The sequence below is a fragment of the Mchenga conophoros genome, linkage group LG12 (genome assembly GCF_057382185.1).
Source record: "Mchenga conophoros isolate Kocher_MC1m ecotype Shallow Benthic linkage group LG12, M_conophoros_male_GT1.1, whole genome shotgun sequence".
Classification (NCBI taxonomy): Eukaryota; Metazoa; Chordata; class Actinopteri; order Cichliformes; family Cichlidae; genus Mchenga; species Mchenga conophoros.
In genome coordinates this window covers 32,633,592-32,660,063 of record NC_140537.1, presented here as the reverse complement: position 1 = coordinate 32,660,063, position 26,472 = coordinate 32,633,592, and the positions used below count along the sequence as shown (strand labels likewise).

Here is a 26,472-nt window from a genome sequence, read left to right as displayed (position 1 = left end):
TTTTTTTTTCCCCCATAAAACATGGACGTAGCTTTCCAGTGTTGTTCGTGGCGACAGCTATGGTTCCAATCAGAGCTCTGGTCCTAAAGAAGTGTGGGTGAACCTCTTTCTGTACTGACCCTGTAAACACTTTACTATTGAGCTTATGCACTCGGTCACTAGTTTTCAGTCTATTTTGTAAATCTCGGTTATTCTGTTTCATAATGGAGGATTATCTGTGGTATTAGTCAATCGCAAGTTAACCGATAAGTTTGTGCTTTCACAGCCAGAACTACCCTTCCTCCTTAATTAGTGGAAATAGCGGATCCCTCGTCTCCAGGGGACGCCACAGTGGGTCGCTCCGCATGTTTTGATTCAGGCAAAGTCTTAAGCCAGATCCCCTTCCTGTCGCAAACCCCAGGGGAGATGTGTGTGTCTGTCTGGAATCAAAGCAGACCACTGCAATATGGAGGTATGGACAGGTTGAACCTTTGTTTTTTTTTTTAGCTCCATTATAGTTTTAATTTCAAGCTGTTTTTATATATGTAAAAACAGTTCATGGAAATGGTTGCTTGAGGGTTGCTTGAGCTGAAGTTTGGTCTGTGGATATTAAACCTTGAGCTCAAATGCATTTGTGTCAAATATGCAAAAATGAGGCCTTTTTAATTATGCCCAGGACTGATTGTTCTTTTTTATTCAACTCCAACAATTTTAAACCACTCTCTGGTGGATTGTTCTAGACCAATTAACATATGTAGTGTGAGACAAAGAGGATATGAGGCAAAGAGAAACCGGTGACCTTTGTGAATGTAAAAAGTTTTAAACTTTTCCCAGCTGGGAAAAATGACCTATAGGCCCGAGACATGGAAACTGCGGCCACGTTTGCCAGAGGGAGTAGGAGGAAATAGTCAGTGAATAGTATGTTCTGGCTTTTGAGTCAGTTGGCATACTCCTTTACTCCTCCTCGCCCTCTCTGTTCTTCCCGCTCGTCTGCTGGTTGGAATCTGTAATTTGAAAAGCCCAAGGGAAATACCGAAGATATATTCACATTGCTATTTCTTCTGCTGTCGTCATGTTCCCCAGTGAATTACTGTATGTTCTGGTTTAAAAGTATAGATGCTGAAACTTTTGATCTCCCGCTTGATTCTGGTGAGCTGCTCTTACTCTGAGAAACGATTCCACTGCAACTCGAGTTTCCCCTTTAACAAGTAATGCCCCAATAAAAACTAGCTAAAAATAAAAATACAGTACACAAGCACAAAGTTAACCATAAACTTAACTTTTCCCAAAACAAAACTCCAAGTGGCACTTGGCCCCACATTACAGTATAAACAGAGGAAAAAGGAGGTCAAGTGCATTAAGTTTATAAAGCTTCTCCTAATTTTGGCCCCAGGACCTTAATTCTCTTTAAGCTCCTCCTCCCTGCCCCTCGGCCTTGTGACTCCTGTCTCTGCTGATCGGGCTGCTCTGACTGGAAAAGCCTCTCGGGGGAATTTAACACAGCCGCCTAGCGCTGCCTTTCATGTGGTCTGCGCGCAATCCCTTTTATCTCTCAGCTACGCGCTTTATGATCCGGCAGCAGAGAAGAAGAGGCAAGGAGAGAGGGAAAAAAAACCCCTGCAAGTCCAGGCCTGGTGTGGCAGGAATGAATACCACAGGAGAATTCTTGCGACAAAGGCGTTCAAGAGGAGCAACTCGAGTATTATACCTCTTAACGGCAGAGACACGGGAGTCAGGAATACTGTCTCGATTTGTGTGACAAGAGATATGCTTTCTTACTTTAGCCTGTGCTCCCCTAAACTTGCACTCAAAGAACGCTCTCAGGAGGTGAGGTAAAGTATGCTACCTGTGCAATTGTGAGCTCAACAGAGTTTGGTCATGGTCTAGTGAAAGCTGAACCTGGATATCAATTTTCAGTCCTCACAGAGTGTAGTGCACTCCTCCAAACACAAGTTGGGAGAGATGAAAGGCCCAGAATGGCTGAATGCGCGAGGCTGATCCGCGTGCTTTTGAACAGAACTAAAGATAGAAAGATCATTGTTTGTACACACACACACACACACACACACACACTCATACACTGCCAGCCAGAAGGGCAGGGCAAGCTGCTAAGCTTCATTCAGAAATGAAAAGCGGAGAGTCTTTCACGGAGAGACCGAGACAGATTAGACTGTTTCAGTGCTGTTGAGAGCGTGAATGCCGGAGTAATTCTCTGTGTGTACAAACCTGGTCGATGGCATCCGGATTCTCAGATACATCAAAGATGACGGCTGTGGCTCCCCGCTGCACCGCTCTCTTTGCCTGCCAACACAGAACAAAGTAATCATTAGATATATTGAGGAAAAATAGCCGGGGAATGCATAATCATACCGATAAAGACACTCAACTCCCAAAGTTGGATTTCACATTTTACTCAAGGCCACTAGAGGGAGTTCTCTGCCCGAGTGTAACCTTCACACACATTATCTGAAGTGAGAAAACGAGAAGGAAAAATTAAATCGAACAGATGAGACGTAAACAAGCCGGGGACAACATTTGCTTGGATGCACATGTGGCTTTCTCCACCATGATGTCATTCCACGTATATCTGCGCCATATTAACTTAATAATACGACAGAGACTTAAACACTTCCATAAGGAACTAACGCATGCACAGCTCCATGTGATGCAACTCTGCTGTGCAGGTTTAGAAAAGTTAAATAAAGTTATCATGGATTTCCTGCTGTTAAAACTGTGAGCTCCTTTCATCTGAGAGGGGGGAAAGTCATAACACAGAGGCCTTTTGAAGAGTTCTGCTAAAGGCAAAAGATAAAGGAAATGCTTGGATCTGCAGAACCCTGAGTATCTCCTTGCAGAATCCAAATTGGCTTCCCCTCGTCAGGGAAAAAAAAATAGTTCCTTTATCTTAACTCCTGCCTTCCCCTACAACCCGTTCTCACCCCGCCTGATTCACGGTGCCCTATTTAGACAGCGTTTTGATGTCTACACTACATGATCTAAAAGAGCGCGGCTGGATCATATCCTGGTATTATCAAGTGCCCTTGGGCTCTTGCCAGCGTTCTTCATAACTGGAGGGAACAGGGACGGGGGGTGAAGATCAAAGTGACAATGTACAGTGCTGTGACTCCGCTGCCGACTGGCTGCAGAGTGTCACCGCTCCACTCTGCAGGCACGGAGGACGGACACGGAGTGGGGACAGGGAGCGGTGGTATGTGTGGGGGAGGCACAATTGCTCTTTTCCCAACATATCATGTTGATTTCTGAGGTAACAACATTCAACAATGGGATGTTGAGCAACTTTCAACATCATTTGTCAAAAGGGCAGCCATGTAGTTCAGTAGAAAGACCACCGTGGGTCTCAAAAAGGCCCTCAGCGCTCCTCAAATCAAAGGCTTGTAAAGCCCTCGGTGCGCTATTCAAGTTTTATTTGTCTAATTGGTAGCTATATGGCACATCATGTCACAAAGGCTTCAACTGACAATAATTGCTGACTAATTTATCAATTACTTGTCATGAGTGAGTCTATAGGATGGCAGAGAATTGTAAAAACAGGCCACTAAAGGTCCTGTGTAAAAATGAGGAGTGAAGAAAAGTAAAAAGGCTTTTAAATTCAAAATAATCCATTATTTAATATCATTTTTGTGACTTTACCCTAGATTAGCTTTTCTACAGGATGCTTGCGTGACACTCTTAAGTTTCCTGTGTTTCCTGAGTCTGTAGGAAGGTGGTAATGATTAACATAGCTGTCCAAGAACAAGCAGGTGAAGTTAAAGCAAGTTTGAAATAAACTTTTTCCAACTTAACTGGCAGCTTTTAATTCCTTTACACAGTCCACTGCTACTATTTGCATTCACAGCAAATAATGAAACTGTATAGAATAGTTAGATTTTCAGTACATGGGCTTATTTTACAGCACAGGGGAAGAAAAACAAAAGGAACAAAAGTCCTCTGATGGGGGGGGCTTGACTCTGAGTGACTCTGAGTGAACATCAGCTTCAGGAAAATGTAAACATATCATGTCTCTGAATTTCAAGCTGTCTTAATTAGATTTCCCCTTGGCTTAATCCATAGACAAGATGTTTATGAATCTGGCTTTCATAGCTCATTAAAGACTAATTAACTAAACAAACTGAATCAATCATTCCCAGCAGTGAAGGAAAGCCCCATGAAAAACAACAGCAACACGCAATAAGTACAAGCGCTTCCAACTTTCTCTTTCGTTCTGCTTCCTTTACATAAACTAGCATTGCTCTTTTCTTTCTCCGTTTTTCTTTAACTTTTGTACTTGGAAAGTTCAAAAGCGAGCGGTGTGGAATCGGCTTTTCCCTCTCACCCAGTTTTCTCTCAGCTCCATGCTGCCAGGCTCCAGCCCCCATTTAATTCAGCACAAGTCTGCTCCTTTGATGTTAGCTCTCCCAGTTAATAATTAATAGCTCTTGGTAAGACGCTTTGAGAAGAAAGAGATCTCCCTCCTGAAGAATCTCCACTCGGGCAGGCCCGCGCTGCAGTGCAGGGACTTGCCTGACGACAACAAAAATGCACCCACAGGCAAACTGGCTTGCTTAAAAAAAACACCATAAAAAAAATTACAATCTTCGGACACCAAAAGATGGATTAATACGGTTAAAAAATTTGCTCAGAACTAAAATACGGTTTATTTCAATGAGTCAAACTGGGTTTAACGAGACATTGTGCAAGAAATCTGAGACAGCACCAAGTCGTCTGTGGTAAACCTTTCAAAAAAAGATGAATTGCACACTAGAAAAGTGGGCTTTCATTGAGATTCAACAGGGATTTCAAAGAGGTCTGGTCATTAAGCTTATCGGGAAGGAAGTCACGATGAAAGTTGCAATAAGACAGAAAGTTGCCTGACAAGTAACAGTTTACAATATTTGGGTTTTATAAAAACTAATATAACATTAAAGGGTGAATTGTTCAAGAAACAAGGAGATGGGAATTTTGGTGGTATATTTACCACCATGTACTGGTACATTGTCAACATATTACATATGTGGACAATGATAAAATGTAGTGATGTAATTATGGAACTATTTCTTTAGTGTAGTGTAATTTCATAAAATACAACAAACTGTTATTTAAGTTACTCCCAAGCACCCCGGTTTGTGATAATGAGTGAATAACAATGTCATCTATAATAAAAAATACAATAAACACTAAGAAGATCATTTTACTGCAGAAGTACTTTTACTTTTGACACCTTTGAAGTGAAGTATATTTAAACAGAGCTTCTTTCACCAGTGGAGATTCACTGATCAAGAACTTGAAACACTATAAAGTGTTCAGATAATATTAGATTACCATGATTCCCCATCTTTTGTACTTTTTTACTCAACCAACGGTAGTTTGTAAGATTTGATCTTTATCCATGAATCAAAAAGTAAACATATGAGGACAAAAGCCCTGCGAGGCAAACAGAGGTGGTCAAAAACAAGGCAAACCGAAAACTGTCTCACTGTGAAATCCTGCAAAAAGTTAATATTTTTCTCAAAGCTGAGACGTGATCTCTCTCCCTCTCTTGATCAGTCATCCATGCTCAAAAGTCAGCTGAACTCTCAACCCGAACTGCCTGCCAAAATGGTGGTTGGGGGGGGGTTTACAGGTACTTCACAATAATGCTGGCTAAACAAACTTCCCGCTGGCTCGGAGACATTAGAATTAGGGTACAATCGTCCCCGAGTGAACAAAAACCGCAGCAGAAAGCACTGAGGACTCAGTCTAGACGCAGAGGAAAATGAAAGCTATGTTTAGCATCCCTAAGTAAACCTGCCAGCTTGTAAGATCTGAGGGAGCGAAATTTTCACTCGTCTGGAAAGAGTCTCTTCTCAGTGTAGAACTCACTCCGTCATTCACACGGACCGAGGGTTGGCATATTAACTCTGTGTCACACACAGAGCCATCCGTGTGTGTTTATAAATGCATGTTTAACAGAAAAACACAGGCTCACGTGCAAACCGAACTACACCTGGATACACCTGCAACATCTGTCTCACGCTCCAGCTCTTCTATCCCACTGCTACCTTTCTTCTCCTCTGCTTCCCTTGTTTTTTTCCTTCTTCCTCCTTCTGCTCATGCTTTCCTTTCCTGCTCCCTCTCTCTCTCTCTCTCTCTCTCTCCGCACTGCTATAATTAAGGCAATTAAGTCTTCAGAAGACTCTCCACTGCTATTATGCTGTAATTTCATGTTGCCTCCTGGCTTTACCGTTTATTAAAAGATAAAGGCATACTTTTCTCCCGTGGATTTTCTCATATGTGGTCACCCCCTCTTTTTTTTCATGTCCTTTTCTCACTCCCTTTCAGGGAAGGCATGTGTGCCGAGACATTATTTACATTCAGCTAAAATAAAATCAGAGTTTTCAATGTGGCTATGCTTCATCTGATTGGACGCCTTTGCAGCTGAGAGAAAGAAAAGCATTTCTGAAACGTCTCTCCTTTGTTCTCCGTGGATGCTGAACTTCAGCAGACAAAACCTGGCTGTATTATCGTGACATTTTCAAAACAGCAGGATTAGGAGCACTTACTCACCTAACTAATCCTTCTTCATCTCCCACCGTTTGATGTGAGCACTTCACCGACAAACCGTTGCTCTGTCGTAACATGTTTTTCTATTTACAGATATTCGACATAACTGTTTTGGCCTGTGTGTCATTTAATCAGCAGGTTTAGCGATCCTGCCGGATCTGCTTACTGTTGTGTCATGACCACTGTAATATTAAGACCGCGCTATTGTGAAATCATTTACAAGGACACAATGTCACTCAGAAAACCTTGATGTGCTAAAAACACCTGACTAGTGTTGAGTCTAGGGCTGCACGATTTTGCATAAAATGAGAATCACGATTTTTTTGGCTTAGAATTGAGATCACGATTCTCTCGCGATTTTCTTTTCCAGTATAAATATTTATTGCACTTATTAACTGCACATCAACTTCGTAAGACTGAACATAAAAACAATAAATAAACATAAAAACAACAAATGTCTCACGTTTTGTCGTTGCCGCAAAATGTTGTACTGCTTGAAATTCCGTCTCCACCGTTGCTCGACGCTGCGTGTATAGAGCAGGTAGTGCAACAATAGAAAAATAGTTGCGGGACGGCACTGTGTAGCGTTTGTCTAGGGTGTTGATCATTTTCCTAAATCCCTCGTTTTGCTCAGTGTTGATGGGAGCCATATCTTTGTTCAGGTGATAAGTGATAGCCTCCGTAATTTCTTTGTGCCTGCAGGAGTTCGACGTGTATAGGGAAGCGCTGTATAAGGTTCCCGTTATTGATGTTTGGGTGGTTGACCGGGACGGATTTTCTCCTGTCACTTTCTCGTCGTCCCTGACGTGTTCTCCGTTGTTTTTCCCCTGCTAATTTTAGCAGCCAGCTTCTGTACCACGTGGTATAAGGCTCCGCCCTTGTCATTTGTTGAGCAGGAAGAGTGAGCGCTTGTTTTCATGCAGATTACGTCCCGGATCAAAATGCGGTACAATCGTCGTCGTCTTTTTTCTCTCTTTTTAAAAAAAAATCGTTGTCATTTGGAAATGAGATCGCACATAAGTATGAATTGAGATCGCGATTTTCTAACGATTAATCGTGCAGCCCTAGTTGAGTCACCGTTCAGTTTCTGATTCCATCCTCACAAACTTTTGAACTCGCCCATTCGCTCCCTTTTTTTTTTTTTTTTTTAAATATTAATGCTTTCTCGCAGCTGCAGCGTGTTACAACAGTCCTAAGGGCAGTCTAAGGCACCATTTCAAATATTTACGGAGCACATAAAAATCCACTTGTGTGTCACACCGATGGGGGATGGGGGCCGGCAGGCCTCTGAGCTCCTCTCCATTCAACCACTTTCATATAAACTGACAGTTCACCCAAAGTAAACACACAGGGGAAAGAATCACTTAAAGCACTCAGTGAGCTCAGTGACTGCCATTAATATCCAACATGCAGATAAGAGGTGAAGTAAGGAAGTGGATGCTGACCTGGTCACCATGTGCTGAGGAGTAAGGACGCTGAATAAAAGAATGGTTTAAGCCCTAAAATTTGTTTAAGACGACAGGCAACTTTAATAATCTGCTGGCATAATGTCAATGTTACTTCATCAGGGTCTGTGCGAGTGTGCCACATGGTGCTACAGGGTTATAGCACATTTCCCACACCCACTTCTAGATTGGGTGATCCATCACGATAATCATGTCAACTCAGAAAGAAGCACGAGAGGCATCGTGTACATGCCTACCTGTTAATGCGGCTGCGGCATTGAAAGTGATAAGTAAATGTTATTAGGTCTGACCTGGTGAGACTCCCCGGGAAGCTCATTCCCAAATGAAAACATGTTCACATGGCGTCCGATCAATGGAGCGCAGGTCTGCCATAAATCATGGTTTCATTTGAGCTGCTGGGGTAAGGGTTCACTGTTCATAGGAATCACACTTTTATCTGATGTTTACAAGTTAGGTCTTTACTGCTTTTTTCTCCCTGCTTCGCCAATTTCTAGAAAAATATCTGGGTGGCATATATTTGCTTGTCTTTGCCAGATTAATGACTATTAGCCATTTGTTGGTTTAAGATAGCTCACAGGCTTGGCTATCAGAGATTTTCTATCATTTTGTAATAAACATGAAAGAAACAGTTTTGTTCCTCAAACAATAAGACTTACAACCTGCTGAGTAAGAAACATTCAAATAAAATGTGTGGTCCAACCCTTAAACCTGCTGTGAAGCAGGATGTGTGCAAGTATGTAATTTGTGTGTTTAATTTAATTATATTGATCCTGATTTGAATCATTTCATGGTAAGGTTGCTTGAATTAGACCAAATTTAACACATTTTGTTTTTATGACTCAGTATTTATGAATAGTTGTGAGATTTGTCCAGGATGACAGATTGAGAGAGATGTAGAAATCTGGAGCAGATATAATGAACTCACTATCAGACAAACTTCAGGTACACTGACCCTTGACCCCATCTCTGTGCTGTACATATAATTGACCAGGACGCATGCACACACACACACACACACACACAGCATGAAATGACTATCTTTGTCACTGTGACACTGTAATCAGTTCCCCTAAGTCCAGCCAAAGGACTTTCTTTGCACTGAAGCCCCAGAGCTGAAAAATTGTAAAAAGTGAGGCAGAAAAAGCAGACATTTCCAGGTTTCCTTAGGAGGCAAAGAGCTTTCACCTAGAGTCACTACTCTGAGGTTTATGGTGGACAAAGACTACACATCATCTGTCATTTCTGACAAAATCAGCCGTATTCATTATCTCTCTTGATATTGCTGGACTAAAGAAAAAAAAACAGATTTTTTGGGGGCGGTCCATTAGCCCGCCTTTGTAGTGGCCCTTTGGGATTTGTCCCTCCATGGCTGATGTGTGGGACACCAGTGTCCCCTCTCCATTTCTGTATCTGCCTCAGCGCACAATATTGGGTGGCCATTCACCCATTATTGCATAACCAGCATTATACAAGTGAACTGTGCTATCAAAATATGTGTGTGTGTGCATGGGTGTGTGAGGGGGCACCTCTGAGGAGGCCTGCCAGTGGAACTTGGCAAGGAGCCGACCCCATTAAAGAGTTGAGACAGACAGAGAGAGAGAGAGAGAGGGAGGTGTAGTTGGGAGTGCTCCCTGTCCCTCATAATAAGACTCATGCATAGTCGTGCTCATGCACACTTATCTACAATACCAAGTCCTGACTTATCTAAACTAAACTCATAAAGCTCTGACAGAATCCAAAATGAAAAGTAATGCCATAAAAAAAAGCTATCAGTTCTCAATGCTGGCAAACAGTTGTGGGTGTTTGCTTTAGTCTCTGTTCAAAATGTGACCTTAAAAACACAAAGTACCAGGCATTAAACGCCGGATCAATTTTCTCTTCTTTATTTGTTGATTCGATTCTGCCTGGCTGAACTCACATTTTCCCCACATGTAGACATGATTTTATTCAGAAACATTTAAAAGAGAGAAGCATGTAAGAAGTTTGCATTTTTGTCCATCAGTAATATAAATATGAGCGCTGCTGCTGCCATCATGGATTGCAAAGTCAGAGTTGGTGGACTTTCCAAGTGGGAAATCCAACATGAGGGGGCATTCCAGCTGAAAATTCCAACCTGGAAGTTGAAATTTCAAACTTCCCACTTCAAATGGAATGCACCTTTACTCTGCAGTCTGTAAAAAGCAGCATGTAATCAAAACCCATATACTAAGTATCATGTTTGCTGTGAAAATCTTTAAGCTGCATGTCACTTTATAGGAAGGAATTATAAACTTCACTTCCTAGAAGAAAAAAAATAACAAAGAAGATTACAACTAACCCATGTTTTTTAGTTTTGGTGTCTTTTTCTCCAGTGAATTTGAGACACTATTAGCCCTTTTCCACTAGTACCTGCACGGCTCCACTCAGTTTTGCTTGTTTTCCATTACAATCGAGGACCACCTAATGGGGTCTGTATAGCAATGCTATAAAGTACCGTGGCGTCATTTGTACGTGGCATGAACACCACAACAATGGAGGACATCGAGGCGATGGTATAACTCCTGCTTGTCAAACTCGGACGACATTGTTGTTTTTAGTGTAGCCTTTCCCCTCGTCGCCTGGTTTCAAAAAATGGCGGTTTTGATTTTCGTGAAGGACTCATGTTTCATCGAGTGACACCACCGACAAGCCAATCTGTGGCATGTGTCTGTTAACAACACATTTTTGGATCCCCACAGATTTCTTGGAATCTCGGCCGAGAAGGCCGTAACGTTTAAACATTGGCTTCAAATGTTACCATTTTTAAATGAATTTTATTCAGTGCAACAGTCAACAGTATGTTCACCTATCAGTGGCGTCATATTCTCTTTAAGCCCTCTCCCATGGCTATAATTTCCAGGAAACACCGTAAACACCAGATGAGAATGCGCGCTTGAATGTTATAACATTGCCGTTTTTAGCGCAATTGTTTTGAACACGGATAGCAGATTGAATTAACCAAAACAAAACAAAACAAAAAAAAAAACATGTTTTCACAAAAAACCTCGATCAGAATTATGTAAAAAAGACAATGAAATCTCATTATCTTGTCATCATGTGGGAAAAAACAAAGATTACTTAGGATACACTGTGGTTTTTACAAAATGAGAGACTTTCATGAAGCATCGAGTTGAATATGGCCCTCGTTTTATGCTTGCTTTTCTTTTTAATTACATTTATTTTGGCGGGAAATTTGAGCAATGGTTCGGTTTTCTTATGTGTGTCCCGAAGGCACAATAAACAACAAATGATGGATGAAGTGCAATCACTGAACTCGAACTTTTCGCAGAATACGTCGCATTTTTATCTCTCTCTGTATATAAAAATACACGAGCTCGTCTTTGCCCGTTTTGCACCACAGACAGCGTTTCCCATCTCTCCCTGTGGTTTGATGTCCTGTGGTGTCAGACACACACACACACACACACACACACACACACACACACACACACACACACACACACACACAAATGCACTGACTGAGACTGCCGCTAATCAAGATGCTTTTTAGTCTTCTCTCCTCCCGCTGCCCACTGCTCTGCCCTGCTGAGACCAAACATTGAGACCGGAGGAATGGACAACCGCTAATTAAATTTCCTCCACTTTTCCTCTCCGTCCCTCCCATGTTGTTTTCTTACCGGTTTTGGTTTCTTGCCCTTTGTGATTCACAGGAAAATAAACAAGCATCCAGCTAGGAACAAGAACACTACTTCTCAAAAGCTTCTTCTCCACCTAGTGTCTAAAAGAAGCCGTTGGGGCCAAAGTGGGAGAAGTCATGACTAGAAAAGACGGACTATAATCCCACTTGTTATTCATTGGTGGGATTTTACTAGTATTACTGATTGTTAATTTGGCCTTCCGTCATTTTAATCAGCCTCACAGAACTTTAATGAATGGAAGAGTGATTTTATGATACAAGTTAGATTATAGCTTCTAGAAAGGGTTTAAAGGATTTTTTTAAATGAACACTCAAAGGCAGAAGAACTGAAGAGAGCTGTCAGATGAAACTAAAGAAGACAGCAGGCCTGGGATGACACACTACATTTGTGCTTTCCTTCCTGCAAGGCTCTTGGCACATAACAGATCAATACTAGTGTTTCTCTCTGACTGCCAAGGATACTGACCTCAAACTAACAAAGTTAAATATTAAAACAGAAGGTCAGGCGGGTTTAGCTGATCACTTTGAAAAAGACTTTTTATCCTTTTTTAAAAAACTGATTCTGTTTATAAATCACTTTTTCTATTGTCTTGCTGGGGGATGCCGCTGCCATTGAGGTGTGCCATTACTCTGGGCGGGGTGTGCTTGGTCTGCAGCATTGTTCCCATGGGTGGTACATGTCAACTAACATCAATGTAAATTCAAGGTTATTCACTACACCTGTCAGTGGTTTTAATGTTGTGGCCAATCAGAGTACAATATGAATGAATAAACTGTTAGACAGCGTGTGCAGACAGCTTTATTGATTGCAACAGCTGTAACATCAACTGCACGTGAGACGCAGCTGAAAAAGACGGCCAAAGCTCTCGCTCAGTCAACAGCCTTTTTAGCTGCAAACAAAGAGAAAAACATCTCGTTCTGCCTCCCGGGCTAGCTGCTAACCACAACACATACAGGTGTACCTGCCATACGCAGCCGACGCAGGTGTCTATAAAACATGGATGTAGCTACAGTTACACCAGTGTTTTTTACAAACCTCAGATGAGAACGAGACTGACGCTCACATGGTGGCATCTCGTCAGTCGCAAGGCAGCCACCATAAATGCCCTGAAGCTTGTCATCCTTTGTTGTCTATTTTATGCAAAACGCAACCTTAATTTACAAAATGAATATCGTGATGGACTGAAAAAGATTTAAAACTAGTGATTGAAATCATCAACTTACTGGTCAAGCGTTTAACAGGGTACATGAAGTAAAGAAGTATGGCTGTTTTTCAGTAGACCGCTTTAAAGTCAGTAAGGCAGAGGAGTTGTGCCGAAATTTCTTTTCTTTTTTTTTTCTTCTACAAAACAAAACAGCAACAGCACAATATTTGTTGTCCCCAGTGTCCACGCTGCTATATTGTGAACTTGCACAACGTTTAAAATGCAACTATTTCAGTCAAGTGGAGGCGTTTCACTAAACTGCTACTTCTCCCCTTCCTGTAATTCGTCTCCAGTTATACGGTTTTTCTCTAATCTCTGACTCGACGCTGCTTTAGGAGACCATGCCCCTGCACGCTTGAAAGAGACACCGCCGCTGTTGCTTCTCTTTCTTGTAATACGCTATCCTCCTGCTGGTTGGGGGTGTTGCCATTGCCTGCTCACTTCTTTGCCTGGGCAAACAGCAGAGCGGGTCAGGACTTGGCCCTATTCCCCTTATTTTGCATCCTTCTTTTTTCTTTTTTTTTACTGTTCCTTTCTTCCCCCACTATAAAGCTTAACAGTGGGTCAGCAGAGGAGGATGACTGTGGTTGATTATGTAGAATAAAGAAGAATACAATTCTTCTTTAAATTGGGATACAATGTGACCAATTTGTTGTGAGCACACGGACTTAAGAGAGATAAGATAGAACTTTATTAATCCCTCGGGTGGGTTCCTCTGGGAAATTCGACTTGTCTGCTTAGCTGCGACACTGAAAAGGCATCAACTGCATGTATCCTCCAAATGGAGTAGAGAAGAGATAATTATAATAAGGAAAAGTCTTGATACAACTATTTTCACATATGCAGTTTCACGCCAAGATCCTTTTTGATATGTAAAAATTTCCTTTTAAGTAATCTGGGACAGCTTACAAACCTCAAGACAAAAATCGAAGGACTCGTGAGATGTTTGATGGCACTGGAAAACATAAAAAAGCCTTTTTATTTCTTCTTCCAGTCTTTTCTTCCTCTCATGACTAGATTTTACTTGTTGTGGGCTTCTAAAAAATATTTATATGAAGACACTGGACTTGAAACTAGAACACAGGACCTGCTGCAAATAGGATTTGACCAACCTTTATATTGCATGACCTTAATGCCTCCATATAAAGGTGCGTTTATTCAGCTATTACTGCAATAAAACACCTCACACTGTCATTTCTCAGCAAGTCATCTCTTGGTTATAATATCTTTTGGTCAACAAATCCATTTCTGGATCACACACACCTTGTCTTTCATGTACCTCTATTTTGTAAAAAAAAAATTTACAGATAAATTTGTATTCCTTATATTTATCCGATAAATTTTTCACTGACTTTCTTCTTCAAGTTCTTCTTGCAGCATGTAATCACTTATCCAGATGTTAGATCTTTATTGTTATACTGGTCTCCAGTAAACAATACTAATGTGCTACCCAGAATCTACTAGGTGCATTCCCATTCAATATCCCCTCCCTATCTACATGTTTCTCTTTCTCTTGTTCCATTACCTCACTGTCTGAGGGCACGACCAGCTCCGATGACACTCATACATCAACCCACACACACACACACACACACACACACACACTCTCACTTAGGCACACATCACTTCTTCTCCATCTTCTTATGCTGGACCTAACCATGCCTCCCTGGCAAAGCATGAAAGAAAGTTTGAACCACAAGAACAGGATGCCATTTTCACCCCCGCTAACCCTTCAGTTTTGGAGTCATGTATAGCAGGGAGAGGCATCAGATTAGCTGTGTGGGACCTCGGGGCTTCAGTTTCCAGCTTTTGTGCCAGGCCGTGGGCTCGAGCCGTACAGACAACACGGCCCTGACATACACAGTGAGGCGCGGGACACGAGGATTCTCACGCACACAAGCACATTCCCATACAAAGCAACGGGCTTAGAGATGAAGGGAGAAAAGACAAGGCTTTGCTTGATGTGGGTGGATGTCTGGTCCTATCTTTTCTAAGATTTACTTTTTCCATGGCTCATCTTTTCTTTTGTCTTTTTGCTCACTGTCTGACAGACAAGACAGCTTAAGCTCAGGCTGTTGTCAGACTTTTAAGTAACAATTGTGATAAAGATCAAAAATCAGTGTAAAGGTGGAGAAAATAAAAAGAAACATCCATAGTAGAGCTAAATGCACTTTCTTCTCCCCTCCTCTCTTCCTCCCCCCTTATTTCTCTGCCCCCCTGCCTCATCTTTTCTTTTTCTCTCCCTCCATCTCTCTCTCATCTTAAGTCCCCAGGGCTCCTTTCTCCTCTCTTTAAATAGAGGCCTTAGCTGTGAAGTCTAATAATGGTCATTTGGCCTCCCATTGAAAGCTGGGTAATTCGGTCCAGGGACGGCTCACTTTGAGCCACATGACACAAGGAGCTTCCCAGTGACCATGGAAACGAGCGCAGTGGGACCCCTGGGTCCCTCCAAGTGCCGTGAAACACGGCAAAGCAGTGATTTAGGGGAGAGACTTACTTGGGAGGGGGTGATGGGGGTAAACTGAAGTAGGAAGATGGGTGAGTGTTCCAACACACCCTAAGAGAGAAGAAGCCTGCAGAAGCTTTTTTTTTTATAGCTCCAGTAAAGGTTGAAGACAGTACCCTCTTTTTTCCTGTGGCCTGCATAAAATGGGAGCCAGGGTGATTTTAGGGTCTTTTATTATGAGTTATAAGCTAAATTGGAAGTACTTCCTCAATATAGGAGGAACTTTGAGTGGTGCAACACTGGTAAAAGATTAAGAGCTGCTGTCCAAGACTAATGTTAGCCTCAGAAAAAGGAGCAAAACATACAGAACAGAACTGATAGTGAAGTCAAGGCTACACTGAGTCTATATGTAAAATTCAATCATCGGAGTGAAATACATTAGGAAAAAAAACTCTCCACGTTCACTTCACCTTACTACTAGGCATTCACACACAGTGAGGAACTGTAGGTAGAAAATAAGGAGGTTGGAACAAGACTGCAAGAAAATCAAAGACTGCAATAAAAAGGTGATGCTGCATTACTATTTACAGGCCTCTGGAAACTGCACCATTATTAGTGGTTTGAATGCAAACAGGGGAAAAAAAGGCTTGGAAAGTATACAGTCTACAGAATGTCACATGACATAGGCCCTTTTTAGAGAGGAGACTTAAAGCTCAGCTTGTTTCATCGGTCCACTAAAATGCCTGTTTGCTGTCGATCGCATTTCTAACTTGTCATTTTTATTTTACAGCTTTAATCAACTTTCCAACACAAGTGAGTCACCGCAGTTTTGAATGCTTTCAAAACTTCATTCTTTGCACCGTTATTACCAAGAGCAGGTTCTTGCTGTCTGTGCTGCCTCTGCAACTTGTACACAGGCTGCGAAGGGGATCGTTCTTCTTGCACTTCCAGGTATGAAGCCTTACCCTGAATTGGCAACGGTTCTTATTGTGGGACAGATACGAGACCAAGGACTTCCTGTTTCATCTAAAGGTCAATGTTTACTAATGCAGATCACTTTTAAAAGCTAATTAAAAGCTAGGTTATCTTTAAGGAATATCAGATCGCTTGATGATTGTATTTCTGCAAGTGTAACCAGCACACAACCAAATATCTGACTGCAGGTAAACTACAACTGCAAATCAAAAAGCTTTCAGTACCAAAAATCCCATGTTGATAGATTCTAAATGTTCATATGCATATGCTAAAAAAAAGTTTGCTCAGGCTGCGTAAGACTGCGGTCATGACTTTTCCAGAAAAAAGTGACTCAGGCGCTCATTCAGATATAAATCCACCATGTTCAGAGGACGTCAGGTTAATAGAAAAGAGTCTGAAAAGGGGCTACACAGATAAGAGGGAGAAAGAGAGAGAGGCTCCTGCCTGGTCACAGTGGAAACCTCTCCTGACACCCCACCCGGAAGAGCGGCCAAGATAATATCAGCAAGTTGAGGCGCACACAAACATGAAAGAAGCACCCAAGAGGCAGGCCCCTGAGTGCTCCATGCTTCACAAGATTTATTTTTTCCTCCCCCTTTCTTCTCTCCCTGCTGCTCCTCCTCTCTTTTTCAGTTTCTCTTTCTATCCCTCCCTCCGCGCTGCCGCGTTTGAAAGTGTTTGTGCAGAGTGCTTAGGGCGAGGGCCAGGTGGAGAGAAAGCTAAAGAGTTAGTGTGTGCATTTCACCCCATCAGGGTAACACGAAGTTCATCAAGTATTTCCTTTCAGATCTAGAACCTTTCTTTCACGACTTCATGATTTGTTTCTAAGAGCTAATAAGGCTGCACAGAACACTAAGTCCTGAGTGATCACCTGGCTATTATTTCAATCATTTGAAGTCTCAGATAGAATTGCATCTGCATTCAAATGTGTGGAAACTGTTTCAAATTGCAAGCCGTCGAATTCGACAAAAACGTGTTTCAGTGACAAAAAAAAGCAAATCCCTAAAGTTAGGTGAAAACTCAACAAGTTGAAGAAGTTTAGCCTTCAATTCTTTTTCATACTGGGGTCGCCAGAGTTAACGGCTTTGATTTAAACAAAAAGACTGGCTTTCGGTTTGCGGTATTCAACTGAACGGGAATAAGCCCCCGTAAGTTTTAGCACAATCGCAGGGGAAAATTGTCTCATCGATATCATGCATCTTTATGGATCTTCTGAGAAAAGAGTTCTTTTAAAAACTTTGAACAAAAAGACAAGCTTCGTCATTATTGAACGGTCCCTATGCAAGTTGCAGATCAATTGCAATTTAACAAAACACTCGGGAGAACGCGGAGCGTAGAACTGCAGCAATTTTCCTTCTTTCTGTTCACGAAGGTCTTTTCTATAACAGAAGGAGTGAAATGAAGAAGGCAAAAAAAATAAAAAAAATGGCGTGAGAAGAGAATCGTTAGAGAATGTGAGTCATTCAGCCATCTTCATCAAAACACAAGCTGATCTGCCAGCCCATTAGGTCTCCATGTCCATACTGATAAACAGTGGATGAGCCACAGCGTGCACACATTCACAAATACACCCACTGATCAAACAGTATTCGTATGAAAAAGTCTGAAAACAAGGCCACATAGAGCCAGTTCAATCCAGCATGTAAGCTTCTTTACCACACGGCCTGCGACATGACACCCTACTGGCATTGCCGTGGCCTCGGGATGACCTCTAACAGTAAAGTGTGTAAAACTATAGCGTCTAGGATGGCTAATGTGGCCACAGGCTATGAGCCAGTCGCCAGCAATATCGCACTCATCTGTCTGTAGCCATGTCTTTCTTTTTAATGCCCATCTCTCTCCTTTTCCTCAGATGCACATCATTCTTGTAGCCCTCGTGCACTTTCCCGATCATTCCTTGCCGTCACACACACACACACACACACACACACACACACACGCACACACACACACACACGCACACACACACACACACACACACACACGCACACACACACACGCACACCACCCTCTCTGCAGCTCTGGCTGAGATGCCAGACACAGTTAGAGTCCAAGAGCCACTTAGCACTAAGACTCAGCAGCTGTTTGCTCTGGCCTGCTGTCCCACAGTGCCAACTTCAGGACCACAGTAGAAAAGGACACACTCCTCTGCCCGCTCACATTGTTCCAGAGAAACTGCTGTTTTAAGATGAAGCTTGTGTGTGTGTCAAAGACAGAGCTGCCCACACAGGATACACTTTTTATGGTGGTATGCCTCTGGCAAAAACTTTAAAGTAGCTGGCTTTATTTCGGGGAGGATATGTCAGTAAAGGTCTCGAAACTTTTCTTGTTGCTCTAGTTATTTTTAAGTGCTTTGTAGCGGCCGATCTCATGGCCAGTCGCGCTCCGCTGCGATGAACTGTTGTTTTTGGCTGGCGTTTAAGGTGGAACTGATCATGGTTCAGAGACAAGCTGGTTAAGGCCAGCACCAGGCCACACACAACAAGCACATACCAGGGAGATTTACATGCTATGCCAGCCAAAAGTCTTGCTTTTCACAAGCAGCAGGCCGTGTGGGAGGACAGGTTCCATTTTGCTACTTATGTGCATATATAAAAAGAAAATATATATACCATGCTAAATGCAAACCCCAACCACCCACTTACCAAACAGACACATTTACCCAGGTCATCTCTTTGAGACACCAAGTCTCCGAACTCTTTACCTTAATTTTCTGCCCATACACTCTTCTGCCTTCCCTCTCCTGGCTTCCAGGGATGGGGACTTATGTCATGAACACTCGGGAGGGATGAAACGAGGAAAGCCGGCATGCTAACGCCCCGAGTGAGAGTCCAGTGCCCACTGGACTCGCACTGCAGCACTGGAAGAAGAGATCTCTTGCTGGCACTGCAACAAAGACACCGACGGGTCTGCGCCCCCAATGAAGGCCAGTGGCATGATTTCATGTTCCAGAGGAGCTGCCAAAAATTGCAGTGAATGCGTGTGAACAGACAGCGTAGCGAAGACGGGAGGGAGGTCAATTCTGAGAAAGTCGAGCAGCGAGGAGGAAATGACAACCAAGAATATGTAACTGGCTGCAATAAATAGTTCAACATGAAAGAGGATACATGTGTGCAGAGCTGTAAGCATGATTTACAACATTTACAAACACCCCAGAGAAAGTTAAGGGTTGATAAGCTGGAGTTACAGAGACGGCGCTGTGAAAGCAACAGGGCAGGCCTTCGGACATAGGACATTATAAACAAGACAAATGCACTTTTTAGCCAAATCTGATAAAGAACACATCAAACACTACAGTGAGAGCCCATTTGCTCTCAGTTCTCCTGCTGTTATGGGGAGGGGCTCTAGTTCTGTGGCACACTGAGGTCAGAGGTTTTATAGTCCTGGAGCTCTCACAGGAACCAGACAGGAAGTGCAGGAAAAAACTGTGTACATATATATGACACACCAGCACTTTAGTGAAGTTTGCACATGGACTTCAGAGGCTGGAATGACCGACCCCTTTTCCTGTGTCTTCCTCTACTGCGATTATTTTATTTGTCAGAGCAGTTCTCTATAATAATGAGCTCAACCCGACATCCCTGTGCCACTTAGCTGAATAACCGAGTACAAATCACAAAAGCACAGAGGAGCAATGTCCTGTGTAGCTCCAGCTAAAGACAATCCAGAACCAAGAACGAGACTTTACAGCGCTAAACATTTAGCATAGCACTAGAACATCAGTCTGTCCCTACTGTTGGATTCATCAGGTCTCAGAAATGTTTTCTCCATCAAATGTTGCTTTTAAAACTGTTGGAATGATCATAAGGACCCCTTCCTCAAATTCAGCCAACCCTAAACAGAGGAGGGAATGCCCATCAGTGAGTGTTGATCAGCTCCGAAGCACAGCTGGGGGCCCAGTGTTCCCAGACAGTTTATATTTAGACGCTAGGTTTTTGTAATTGAATGGAATCTAAATTGACCAGACAAGACCCTGACACTGTTGGTGGCAAAGTGGCAGTAAAGCACACTTGGGTTCAGTCAGGGGACAGTCTGGTAGGGCGGGAGAAGGGTGGGGGCCGCCGAGCACGAGGCCAGGCCAGGCGGGGTGAGGGTGCAGGAGTGGGCATCGTATCCGGAATGGGGCTGGGCGCATAGCGGCCTGGTGGTCTGGCTGGCTGGTCGGGCAGAGGGAGCAGACTGGTAGGGGGTAAACACTGGACTGTCTGGCCTGGCAAAAGCGTTTGTGCCAACGCAAAGCACCCAGCTGTGTTCAGGCCCCAGGCGAGGGTTTGTCAAGATGCAACAATGGGCTTTCCCTCCTCTAATTATAGTCCTGGCTGAGTACACACAGAGGAAACAAGAGTGACCTAGAAGTTGGGGAGGCTGGCTAGAGGCCAAAAGGTCACAGGCCAAAGTTCTTGCCATCACCGCTACAGTGTCCCTTAGCAAAAGATCAGATCTAGAATATATAAAAATGGCCAGCTCATTAGGACTCTGCTCTGACCTGGTCCACTAAGCGGAAGGTGTGGGTTTCTCTAACTTGGGGTGTCCCCGTGGCTCAGTTGGCTAAGACACATCCCGCGTAACCACAACATTGTGCATCTGAATCTGACACTGGTGCATACTGTATCCTCCATTCATCCCGTCTCTCCTGTGTTTTTATTTTTTCTTTTAAACATGGTATGAAGGAACAAGCTGATGGGAACGACTGAACAAAAACTATCAACCTCGTTCCGATTCGCTCTCTTCCTTCTGAAAATGCACCTGCTTGTATTAAATTGCTGATCTAATGTTACGGACATGATTCGTATGCTTACAGAAAAGGCAAACACACATTCAGCTTTACGTTTATAGAAAACTGTCAGAATCAAAAACCAGGAGGGGAAATGACTGATGTTTGTGACCTTGTCAGGTTTTTGCTTGTACTTCTAGTACTACAGCCTACTACCTACCATTAAAAATCTGATAGACTGAAAACATATCTGTTTTACCATCTGTTTAAATGTATTATTCACGTGCCATTTCTTCCACTTGTGCTGCTGAAACTCAAGCGTGGGCACGTTGCCACGATAAGGACTACTTAGCTGATGAAATCCAGTTAATGAGTTCTGAGCATAACATTAGTTTTCAGGTCTCAGTGTATGTCAGCTAGAAACCATCATCAAACAAAGTGCACCATTAGGATGTTTATATGGCACGTGGGCTTCTGATATTATGAATGGCTGCTCTCTTTCTGTCACCAGGAATGTACAGGATAAATGAGACTATGGACAACACTCCCTTATTTCATCCTCTGGGGAATGTTGGTACATTCCATTAAGAGGAACACTTAATTAAAGCACGATAAAATACCACTGGAGGTGCCTGGGCACTGGAGGAAGGGAGGGCGGGAGGATAGGGATTGGGGAGGGATCACTACACTCTTGTTCTGACCACAATGGGAAGTAAGAAGCAAAATAAAACTAAACCATCCTTCCATGAATTGTCTCAGTGACTGCACTATATCAAAGCTAAACCCTTAAAGGGATTTTCATCAAATGCAAGGAAATAACTTTTCTTTACTCGCATGTTGACAGGTGACAATCTATTGTAATTTTAGGCAAATAGTAATCAAATTATTAGATATTTGTGCCCCAAGATGGCAAAATCCAAGGTGTTTTTTTGGGCTCTGAATATCAAAGAGTATTGCTAGCTTCTAATTTACAGTGAATTACGGTGTCAAAGTGACTCACCTGCATTGTTAAATGCTGATTTTCATTTTATTGCATGGTTCAACAAACCTGCAGTAGCACAGTAAAGAGCAAGGTGCTGTAATATATTAACTTTCTGAAAGGATAGTCATTGGATGTACATTAACGGGAAACAAAAGGCAAATTCAGAAACTAACACGGTGGCAAAACGGAAACTTGAAAACATAAAAAAGCAGTTCTTTACCTTTCCAAGCACCGTGAGACAACTGGGGTCCAACTCCGGCTGCTCCAGCTTCACCACACCAACCCAGCCATACTCGTATAGGTCCTCTTCATCATTATTATTACATAGTCCCAAAGGATGCATCTGGAAAGACAATAAGATGGAGAAATAAATATTTGTCTCTATGCTACGGAGCTAGTATCACATTAGAAAAGTCAGAATGTGCAACCTTCAAGATTAAAAAATAAAATGTGCATCCGACATACATGATGTATCAAGTTTCAGGGTCTTGGCATCCCCACGTTCTGAATTTGACTCACAAAGAGGTAAATTACAAGCTTAAAGCTGCACAAACATCTCTTGGATGCATTCCTCATATTTATAGGGAATATAATGTTCTTTTAACCTATGATGAAATTTAAAAGCATTAGGCACCTGAGCTATTCTCTGTGTGCTTAACTTATCCAGAATTTAAACATACAGAAGACCTTTTAAAGAACAGCAGCAACATAAGCAAAATCAGGATTTATGTGCTTTCATGGATCTGCTGATCAGGCACATTTTTACTGAATTTCTACTTAGGGAAAGGTGCATTAAGTCTACTACCATTGTTACTGCTGGAAATGATTAATGCTGCTGCCATTTCTATTGTGCTTGTGCATACATGCACAGTGACTGGTTACATTGCATCTTCTCTTCTTAAATTGGAAAGTGAATGTTGACATTTTCTTCGAGCAGCATCAAACATTGTCTATCAGGTAACTTCAGGTGTCAACGCATACACAAGGTCACTAATATGCACCAGTTCTTTGCTTTGCAGAGCAAGCACATTCACATTGTTTACATATAAAGGAGGGCATAAATCACTGATTGATGAAGAAGGTTGGAAAAATGCAAAGTGGAATATTTTCAAAGAATAAGAACAAAACAAAACAACAAATTCTGTTCTACAGTTTGACATCAGGAGACGGCTAAAAGCTAATCCAATCACCAATCTTGTGGATATGCTAGAATGCACTCCCAAAAGATGTGTACGTCATGAGGAAAATTAAAAGATGATAAAAAAAAAACTAAAAAAAAACCCAAATTCATTCTAAGCGTGTAATTACAGGTTATTATATTTTTATTACATTTTATGTGTTATTAAGTGTCCTTCTTTTTCTTCACATACCCACAAAAATATAAAAGCTCTCCAGCACAAAACATCAAGAAACCAAAAAAGGAATGGCTAGAGGACAGCCATGACTGTCAGGCTGTAATTATCAGGAAAAAGAAAAAAGAGAAAGAAAAAAAATCGGATTAAAAACTGTAACCAAGTGGAGTCACCAAAATCCTGGATCAATTCCCCACCTTGGCAACACAGCAAAGACAAGCTCGCGTATTAGCATTAGAACTGGGCCAAATGACCTGCAGGCCGCTTTCGTATTAACCCAGTGACCACGGCACCCCAATCTGTGGCTCCGAGCCTTAGGCTACTCTGGGCCGGGGGCTACTGCTGATGACCCAAGATACCCTTCTTCCACTGGTGAACCCTGACCTTTGAACCCCACTTCATCGCAGAGGGAGCAGGTTGGTTGTGCAGCAGGCCAATTGAAGAGAAATTCAGAAAGTGCCCAGTCACTTCAGTTCCACAACCCTGAGAGGTCAAGCCCCTGACCTGAAGGGGTTTTGGGGGAGGACTTAGCTAATAGTAATGGGGTCAAATGCAAATCAAGTGGACTAAGTTCGAGTCACAGGAAAGGAATGTGGACAACGTGCATCATGCTAGAGCTCCACAAGGTAGCATCTTCTCTTTCTGCCTTTAGGGAGGAAATCTGAATAAGAGGAATCGGCTTTAATAGCACGAAAGCAGACAGCAGAAATCATTTGCTTTTTGAGGTATCAAGGTTAGAATTACATTTAGAAAAACCTAATATGCTCAATTTATGCTCTTTATTTGCATTCCTAGATTGTACTAAAGTAACTTTTGATGATTAACTTTAGGGATGGTTGATATGGCCCAAACAGAATATCATGAAATTTCAGAGTATTCTCACGATAACGATAAATTTTACGATATGACAAATTACAAAACTACAAAACTTCAACTTCACAACTTTATTAACCTCATTCTACATGACCCATGTGAGCATAATCCACTGCCTAATGGGGCGACATGTTTACACCATGAAATTAGCATATCATGATATAGTTTTTTGGGACTTTAGAGCAATCTGAAGCCTGATTTAGGCTTCTAATAATTACTTGTACATCCGCTGAACTCATTTGAAACTTTGGCCATTTTTAACATAAGCGTCTACCATTGTTAACATGTCTGACAGAAAGTAAGTATAAGTCTCCTTTCATACTACATACACTTACTTTTCCACGTTTTCTCTCTTATAGCCTGAATTACACCTTTACAGGGAAAAAAAAAAAATCCTCATCCTTGAATCCTCCTCCTCCTCCTCAGACCTCCCACACACAGACAAAAGTACGTGTGCTCAAACATGAAAGCTTAAGCTCCAACATTCAATCACAACCCTTTGAAACAAGTGGATCATTCTTGCAACAGCGCGCAAACACATAAAAAGTCATCACCAAGCGAGGCTTTCCTGACTCAAAACACCTTTTTACACATCCACAGGATGCAGTCACCTTGTCTTTCTGATTTCACATAAAACAGATTTTCAAAGCTGCCCTTTCTCTCGTTGTAGAGCAAAGCTTGCTCGGGTTGACCGTTCGCCTTAGGCTGACAGGAGCAGGCAGGCGGAGCAGGTATACATTACATACACATTTGGTATGATAATTTTAAAGCATATTTTCCCTCTCAGCTTTTGGAGGACGGCAAAATTGAAGGGAAAGACAAAGATTAAAGTGCGTAACTTGGTAAGTTTTCCATTCAACCAGCATCTCCCGACCTGCCCCCCTCCACATGTCATCACTGTACAAATCATACCATCTCATCTGCTCTGTGCATACCGCACACTGCAGTCAACTAAGGTAACATTTTAGATGTTATGTTAGATAAGGTGCAAGCGTGCAGATGGGAAAGACTCAGAGATAGTGTTGTGGTGGATCTACATGAGGACCGGGAAGCGTAGCCCTGCTTGCACTGTGATTATGACCTCCCTCTCTGGCTTGTCTGACAGCTTGGATGGTGGTGGGGAGCCCCGCCTGCGCCCCTGGTCCCTAAACACTAGGCCATTGTGCGGGGGCACTTGGACTCCAAATGGGACAGTGTTGTTGTTGTGCACCATGTTGTTATTTTAGAGGCTGGCCATTGCACCATTATCTCCACCACAGAGACTTTTTTTTTTTCTTTTCTCAGATGTTGACGTATATGCGTTGATGGATGTGGGGATGGGGAGCAAAAGGAAAAGGAGCTCGGACTTGGATGAGAGATGAGAGGTGATCTTGCGAAGTGGGTCACAGCTACTGGCCGAGCAGACAAAAGATTAACGAGCACATATGCAAACGTGCGTTCACGCACACGCGCAGTTCCACGAACACACAATAAGACAGAGACTGTTCTCTCTTGTGTTCCAACTGCTAGCTTTCCCTGCAAGGCCCCAAAAATCAAACCAGCTCAGCCTGCTGGAAGCACCGAAGTGCTCCACTTTGCTCCGTTGCTTCGTACCCCAGGTTTGGAGGAAAGGCATAAGGCACTCCCTAAGTACCACAAGGGGGCGTCTCTTGTTCTACCCCATCTGTCCTGCCCCTTGGGGAGGCAGCCTTTCACATGAATATCTTGTTACACAAGCCACACTCGCAATAAAGTCCTGGCGGGGATTTGAACTTGGCTTGTCACTCAAGCTAGTCACAGCCCGGCACCGACCAATCTTACACCTCCGTCTGGAGAACCACCTGCAGACATTGTTAATATTCAGCACTGGTATAAAATGGAAATTGACGCAAACTTTGTTGTAGCAGTGCACCAGTTCACTCTGGCTGTTATAGCAACACTGGATGAATACATTTCATACTTTAATCTAAATATTTTCAAACACTTTCACACATTATGACTCATAAGAACATCACACAATCATCTTTCACTCAGAGATCCTTAATGGTCAAACAAGTGACCTGATAACTGTTGGTAATGGGATCAAAACAGAGCCGTGCTCCTTAAAACTCCCACCATCACCACTCGCACCCCCCAAGCTCTCAAAGGAAATCAAAATGCAAGTCACACCACTCAATGCCATTCTTCCCACTCTGTCTGTGACACAATTCGCTCAGCCTTTGATCGTACAACAACCACTTCTGCTGCTTCCCCATCCCGCTTCCCTCCCCTCCCCTTTGCCACAC

General features: G+C 42.6%; 1 protein-coding gene across 2 annotated transcripts in view; it reads right to left on the bottom strand.

The window, feature by feature from the left end:
• The window catches only part of znrf3 (zinc and ring finger 3), a 67,283-nt gene that overhangs the window by 7,756 nt on the left and 33,055 nt on the right, over positions 1–26,472 (bottom strand). For both annotated transcript variants that reach the window (XM_085295315.1, XM_085295314.1), the window contains exons 2-3: positions 22,204–22,326; positions 2,206–2,280 (exon numbers count right to left, since the gene is read on the bottom strand). In XM_085295315.1, the coding sequence (XP_085151441.1) occupies positions 2,206–2,280; positions 22,204–22,326 (198 nt within the window). The remainder of the gene's footprint in view (positions 1–2,205; positions 2,281–22,203; positions 22,327–26,472) is intronic.